Source organism: Anticarsia gemmatalis, chromosome 24, assembly GCF_050436995.1.
Source record: "Anticarsia gemmatalis isolate Benzon Research Colony breed Stoneville strain chromosome 24, ilAntGemm2 primary, whole genome shotgun sequence".
In the NCBI taxonomy this organism is placed as follows: Eukaryota; Metazoa; Arthropoda; class Insecta; order Lepidoptera; family Erebidae; genus Anticarsia; species Anticarsia gemmatalis.
Window position 1 is genome coordinate 7,777,235 of NC_134768.1, and position 7,735 is coordinate 7,784,969.

At 33.8% G+C, this 7,735-nt stretch overlaps 2 protein-coding genes across 3 annotated transcripts; both read left to right on the forward strand.

Moving 5' to 3' along the window:
* Positions 1 to 79: 79 nt before the first annotated feature.
* On the forward strand, positions 80 to 1,981 carry LOC142983679 (uncharacterized). The gene is made up of 3 exons (XM_076130667.1): positions 80 to 289; positions 1,244 to 1,318; positions 1,666 to 1,981. Exons 1-3 carry the CDS (start codon positions 212 to 214, stop codon positions 1,927 to 1,929), a joined length of 417 nt encoding a protein of 138 aa, XP_075986782.1. The 5' UTR covers positions 80 to 211; the 3' UTR covers positions 1,930 to 1,981.
* A 1,925-nt stretch (positions 1,982 to 3,906) lies between these two features.
* On the forward strand, positions 3,907 to 6,395 carry LOC142983604 (uncharacterized). 2 transcript variants are annotated; one of them, XM_076130572.1, is made up of 4 exons: positions 3,907 to 4,033; positions 4,249 to 4,320; positions 5,050 to 5,298; positions 5,964 to 6,395. In XM_076130572.1, the coding sequence occupies exons 1-4, from the start codon at positions 3,968 to 3,970 to the stop codon at positions 6,270 to 6,272; spliced, it is 696 nt and encodes a 231-aa protein (XP_075986687.1). In that variant the 5' UTR covers positions 3,907 to 3,967; the 3' UTR covers positions 6,273 to 6,395. The 2 variants fall into 2 exon arrangements, with proteins under 2 accessions (XP_075986687.1, XP_075986688.1); XM_076130573.1 differs by having other exon boundaries at positions 4,249 to 4,314.
* The last annotated feature ends 1,340 nt before the right edge of the window (positions 6,396 to 7,735 follow it).

The window sequence follows — 7,735 nt, forward strand, 5'->3', positions numbered from 1 at the left end:
GGTGGTTGGTTGCGCGCTGGTCCTAGTAGATGTCGCTGTATGTAGCGAGCCGCTACAGGCTCGATAGAAAAAGAGCAACAAAAATAAAAAAGCAAATCGTTATCAAAGAACCCATACAATTGTGTTCTATCAACAATTATTCAACCAATAAGAGTTCTTTGATATTGTTCGTTTAAACTGACAAACAAGCGGTGGACGTTTTCAATCAAAAATGATTTCAATTTTCAAATTGATCGTCGTTTTGAGTTTAGCTGTGGCCGTTTTTTCGAAAATGCTGCATATAAAAGAGGTATCGTGTATTATTTTATTGTATGTTTTGGGTAAATAGTATGAGCTTATTGCTGCTTATGGATAAGTGTTGGATAATCGAACTGCTAGTTTTTTTTATGATAACTGGAAATTAAAATTTCGCCTTCTGAGTTAACAAATTGTTTATTTAGACGTAGCGAAACCAGGGTTTAGTAACGGCTATTTTTGGTCAAAGTTTTGCTAATGTTGACTGAAGGGCTATCTAATTACTTAGTTTATTTCAAATTATCAAAGACTTTTAGCTGCTCTGAAAAATGGATCGTTAAAAAATAGATTCGGAAATCGTACCCAGGAGCTGGTGGTAATAAATTCGAAATGACTATTTCTTACAGTGTATTTCTTATATTCTGAAAGCTTCATAAAATGTACCGTAAATCATATTTAATACTACATGAAAACATTTTTATAAACTTGAATTTATAGCCAATTTAGTGTGATAGTTCTGCGTCATTGCGGATTGTCTTATCCATACTAATGTTCAAAATGCTAAAGTCTGTATATCTGTTTGTTACATACATCTAAATCGCTAAACCGATTTTAATGGAAAGTGGAAACTTACTCAAATAAAGTAAAACTCAAGTTAAACTGATATTTTTTTCTTCAAAATGTATTTTAGTAGGTAGTAGTAGTTGTTGGTAGCTGAAAGAGCTGATGGACACAATCGGAACCATGCGATATAGTTAGTTTGTAATAGTAACAATAAAAATTATTTAGTGCTTTTATACTTGTTATTGTCCCGCAGTATAATAAATATATTTATAGCTATTATTTTAGTAGTATGGGATCAAATTTTATACGAGACAATAATCCAAAATGTGGCACATATAGCAAATAGTGTACGCTTTTATATACCATTTTATTTCATTTTCTTTATGTATACAAGTAAAATGAGATAGATTGTAATATTAATTTCATATTGTTTTGATTATTGCAGGATTTGGAGCAGAAAGACCCAAAAGCGTTCATGAATCTGTTCAACAACGAAGAAATCTTTAAAACGAATGAAAGGGTAAAGTATTTTATTAAATTAAATAAGAAATATAATAAGAAATATTAAACACAGACTATCTTAGCAGCTACAAAAAAAAGAATAACCTAATTTTAGGTTTCTTCGTACCCCCAACCGAAAAGACAAAATTTATATGCAAATAAGAATATTTATAGCAAAACGAACTAAGTAACTACTACTACGAATAATAAAAATAAATATACTACTAAGAACTAAATTTTGCTACCAAAAATAATCTTCTAAAACCAGGAATTAAAAAAACTATCCGAAAATGTACGTAATAATCTGGGACTTGAACCCAGAACTTCACAATAAACCTAAACTTATACATTTATTTTGTTTTACAGCACGCAAGACACGTTCAAACAGTCACGGAAAGCGTTCTAGATCACCTTATAAAGGAACTAAAACACCAATACCATAGCACTGGGTACAACAGCAACAGTCCAATACGCAGGTTAATAAGAAACCTAAACAAAGAAATGAAAAGAAACGAACACACCAAACTGATGAAGGAAAAACTAAAGAAAAAGGCTACAAATGTCAAGAAAAATAAATTAAACAAGAATAAGAAAACTACAGAACAACCTTTTACTAAATATATGTATTGAGAAGTGTGGTATTTTTCATGTATTTTTTCTAATAAAATTATTTGTGATTGTCTTTTCATTATTTTATTGACCAGATTTTTGCCTCTAAAATCTGTTACTTAAATGGTAATTTAGCCTAATGGCCACAAGAGCTAAAACCTTTGAAACGATCTGTGCTTGACTTGACTTACCTATCTCAATCCCTATCTAAAACGATATAGAGACTATCTACCTTAAGTACGTAGCTTATAAAATAATAATATATCTATAAAAATTGCCCTAGAAAATATATATTTTATATTAGTACGTGTATCTTTACACTGATCATATCGGTGATATCGATTGTACAACTGAATAAATACGCTAATTATGTAATTCTATAACATGACAGTTATTTACACTACCATTAACCATTCAGGCCACGTCAGTATTGAAGGAAATATAAAACAACTGTGTAAATAATAATATAATGGATACCAAATCCAAAAACAAGGGTCCCGCTGACTGCCTCTGTGGCACGATCGAAAAAAAAAATTCTGTCGATATATAATCACGATAAACCAGAGTTAGGAAGTTACAGTTATAATCCTCCGTGCCTCGAATCTATACTATATAATATAATAAATCTATACTATATAATATAATAAAGCTGAAGAGTTTGTTTGTTTGTTTGTTTGAACGCGCTAATCTCAGGAGCTACTGGTCCGATTTGAAAAATTCTTTCAGCGTTAGATAGCCCATTTATCGAGGAAGGCTAAAGGCTATATAACATCACGCTACGGTCATTAGGAGCGGAGTAGCAACGAAAAATGTTACAAAAACGGGGAAAATTTTGACCCATTCTCTTAGGTGACGCAAGCAAAGTTGCGCGGGTCAGCTAGTTGTACATAAAAATGGCCCTGGACCTGACTTCCCACTGGTTAGCCGTCCCACCAGGCTGCGAGAGTAAAGAAATAGAGAGAGTGTTTTTGTATATTGTGCACACATTTCAAAACTATTAACCAAGTCCTATAGAGTGAAATTAAATAGGCCACCACCGTAGCCAAATATTTGCTTTAAGGACGTCATCACATAGAAAGTGATAATAATTTATAAATATTAGATCAATTAAACCAATGTTTAGGGATTAATTAACTACGAAAGATCTAATGGAGAGGAGATTCGTACTACCACACTGTCCCTAAAAGAAAACTTAAAGAAGGTATCAAAATTATATTTCATTCGCACTTGCTATCAAATTCGGTCCTTCAAATGCGAACAGCCATTGAGATTTTGTATGCAACACGTCGAACGATTACAATGATACATACGAGTTGAAAAGTCTTTCATAATTGAAGTATTTCATGACATTTGTTCAGGTAAGCACTCAAATTAATGACAAAATGTTAGGCTTTATAAAATGGCTGATCAAAATAAAATTTTCTGCGGCAATGTGTTTTTTTACAGAAAGTCTTCGTGACTGCCATGGGTCCGGTAAGGTCATATTAAGACAAAAGTGCTGACTGGGATCCCCTAAACTAACATTGGATTAAACCGGGAATGGAGACAGGTAGATGCAATTTACTCAAATTCGCTTTTAATGAAAGGAAATGAACCTGAACCTGTCTTCACCCGGGCCTGTAAAACCGTTGCCACTTAGAGGCAGCAGCTTATGGCTAGCCAGTTGTCGATACTCGATAGTAGTAGAGAATCAGTCTATTGTTTAACCCACAGATTATGCAAAGATCGGCGAGCGCAAATGAACAGTAACTCTATTCCCTACTACTATCGACCACAACCTGCTTGTCATGGAAAAAAATTCTATGAAAATCTGAACAACGCATCTGACGGGCGTTGTAGGAAATATTTTGACAGTACATTCTAAATGTCAAACTTACGATACTCGACAGTACCGACTGTACAGAATCGAGCTACTGTAGATGAAATATTTGATTATCCCACAACACTTTCGTTCTCCACTGTACATGAACTAGAAATGTAAACAGGAGGCCATTAATTGGTAAAAAGAAAACATAGTTCAGTCTTAGTTTTGATCGCCGTACGCACACACAATAGCAATATGAACCGGTGTATCATTTATATTCAAATTATATTTACTATATTACTTCTTATTGAATACTATCAGGTATTTTTTTATATTATTTTAAATTATATAAAAGATAACTGCTCGGTCGTGTCGGTTATCCGTCCCACCAGGCTATGAGAGTGAAGGAATAGAGAGTGTACTTGTGTATTGTGCACATGCTCGGACACAAGAGACAGAGTCCTGCACGTTGGCTAGTTTTAATGAAACTGGCCACCGTAAACGGATAACGGCTAAGATGACATTTTATTTCACAGGTGGAAGCCGGAAGGCCATCAGAAGAAATAGCAAACTGGCTTCAAAATATGGAAAACAAAATTAATGTACAGGTATTTTTTACAAAAGGTAGTTTTATATATTACAAGATATTTCTTATTTTGTGTAATTTTGATATTATAGGAGACCAGAGTGTGCCCATGGATGAAAAAACTTAAAGTTCACATTAAAGGGTTGTTAAAGTTAATAATCCCTCCGTTGGACTAAGCTACAAACCCATAGTTTTATATATTATTCTATAGTTTTGTGTATATAATCATTCTGTAGTCATTATAACTAGCAACTATTAAAATATATTCTACAAATAAAACTAAGTAGGTACTTAATAATAGCTCTTGAAGAATACTTCCATAAAATCACACCTAGTTCCCACGGGGGTAGGCAGAGACTTGAGAACACCTGCGTCCGTCGTATCTTACCATTATTTGCAACTTTTGAAGAGAAAGAATGTTGCAAGCAAATAAAAGTGTAAGTTTTACAACAGGGGAATATTTAAGGTGGAAATAAAAGTATGGTGTTTAAACTAATATAAGCTAATTTATCAAACAAATTCATATGAAAATGAATTCAACTACCTACAATCACTATAGAACAAGTATAACGATAAATGAAACATCGTGCAAAAATCAGCATGTCTGAAAGTTAAAACAGTTTTTGTACAGTCCCCAACTCGCATTTGGACTGCGTTGTGGACAAGGGTCTAAATTCTTCTATACTGAGAAAAGACCCCAATAGCTCAAAAATAATGAAATATATAGAATACCTTTAAAAACATTTTATAGGACTGGTTGAAGGCAATGGGTCTAAAAACAGGACCGGAACCGAAGGACCGAGTTGAAATAAGAGATCCCGAAAATCTGTTATACACAGTGCGGCCTACAGAGACCCCAGTTAACATGCCTGAAGAGACCGACCCGTCAATGGTCGGCAAAGTCTTTTACTTGAAGGAAAAGACTCGAAAGAAAGGACACCTCAATGACGACAAGGACAATTTTGGCAACGGCAGTAATATGTCTAAAGAGAAATTTGATGTAAGTTTGGAAAGAAATAATTCGGGATTGGGATCTGACTAACACTTGATTTTTTGCCCGTGCCTACTAAAATTTGGAATATGCTTTGGAAAAGAAAAAAAGGGAAAGTTTTTCGGGAAGAGCGGAGTGATATTGGGTGCTTTGTGTTGGGCTGGAAAGAAACTTGGACTATAGAATCTGCTTAAAGACGAGAAAAAAGATGGCTGCTTCTTATATGGAACTGTTACGTGGCTTGCTTCACTTGGTGATTCGTGGGTGTTCTGGTACCTCATTCCTGATGATGGTGCATAAACTTCTGCCTACAAGCAAGTTTTTACAGTTATAATCATTCGAAACAAAACATAAAGTGAACATGGGTATATGTGCGATTGTAAAAATAACATGTGTTGTGGGATCCGTCAATAATAAGGATTTTCTGTATCACACTTAATGAGAGTGTCACACATATAATATAATGTGATTGTCTAAGCGATTATATTCGGTATTTGGATATACCAGAATATGTTTACCCGCGGAAAGCACTTTAGGGGTTTAACCCAGTCGGGTCTTTAACCGACACTTTTGTCTGGCCTTACCTGAGAGGTCGAGGCATAAATTAATACATGTTACCTAATTAACTATCCTAAACCTCCTTAGTCCTAATTTAATCATTGTTATTTTTCCAGGGTGAAGAAAACATACGCGTTCAAGATCCAGACCGACCTCGGCCAATAAAGAAAAAGATAAAAAAACGTAAAAAGAAAAACAAAAAAAAGAAAATACATCCACACATAGAAAAGTTTGAATACGATACACAGACGGAAACCGAACCTGCACCTACGAAGAAACCAAGAAAAATCCGTAAAAAGAAACAGCCAAAACCTAGGAAATATGAAGTACCTTCGGATAGTATAACGGAATTCCCAGAAGTTAACCAGATGTTACCTGGAAGAAAACCAGTAGATATAATTGTACACATCAAAATGAATGAATAGATATAAAATAGTTATATTTTTGTAATTTTAGATAAGAACACGAAAAAATGCAACAGGTTTTTAAATTTTCTAAGATGCATAAAAGAAATAAAATAATAGTCTGTTCCACGTTTTATTACACACTCTCTTTGGTTTCTCTCTGAAGAATTAAAATAGAAAATTGTTCGTTTTCCACCAATGATTCCCTAAAAACCACTTTGTAATAAAATAATTAGTCAGATTTCTGTCAGATCCGCACAGCATCCGCAAGCCTAGCTACTAGTAGACTACTAAATATCACTAGGACATAACTAAAGCTAGTTATTTCCCTGTTTTTTTTCCATGAATTGTAATAAGACTACGTATATCCGCAAATACGCTTAATACCCACAAAACCTACTGCCATAAAGATTGGTATGGAGATATTTTAAGATTCGGTAATATTTATTAGACTTACTAAATTGATGGGTCAGCTAGCGAACAAAGTAAACCTACACATCCTATCCCCAAATCTGCAATCCAAAACAAAAGACATACAAACAAACAAACAAAGAATCTCCTATTCTCGAAGCGTCCATAGCTCCATAGTTCAGACCCACCGTCGCGTGGACGACAGTGACACGAGCTGCTATTGACAGCCATATCCTACCTCGGACTTCGGACAATACTAGTTACGTCAATAAACGTATGCTGTTCGGGAAATAGGTGGACAAATGCTTTTATTTTATGTAGAAAAGAATAATGAGTATAACATTAATATTTTAGCTTAATTTAACCTTAGAAGCTAGGATTGTAGTCATCGGAAACTCAAGATTTTGTGTGGTAATCAAAACTGAAAATCCTTTTAGGATAAATAACTACCTAAGATACCTACCTGCATATGATAATAGGTAACAAGATTAAATCTTATGTCAATTTGGCATTGACGATAGTAGTTACAGTTACTGAATCTGTGACTAGCTTGGAAAGGAAGAAAATCTCGGGCAATTTGTTGATTAAAAATTCTAGAGGATTTGATTGTTACGCGACTCCCGGTTGAAATTCAGGTAGACTATAACTTACAATTCCCATGAAATAACACAGTAATTATTTATTAACTATGGAGAGATACTTTCGTTTGTTCAAACCTGAGCTTTGCAGATGAAAAATGGACAAAAATATTACTAATTTCAAACAAAAAAGAACCAAACTAATACATTTCGGACTTGGAATGAGTTGTGGTTTCATATCGTTGAAGTAAAACTACAAATTACTTCGTATTTCAATTTAACAGAATACCAAAACAAAAGCAAAAACTTCAACGAACCTATTCTAAGTTATAATAATATTAAAACTAAATAAAACTTTGGCTACAACAAAAGAACGAAAAGAGTGAATATTTCTAGTCCCTAGAACTTACATATTTTAGAAAATATTCTGTAAAAGTTTACTGGAATAGTTTTCAACTTTAACTCCAACTAAAATATGTATAGATATGTGCAAAA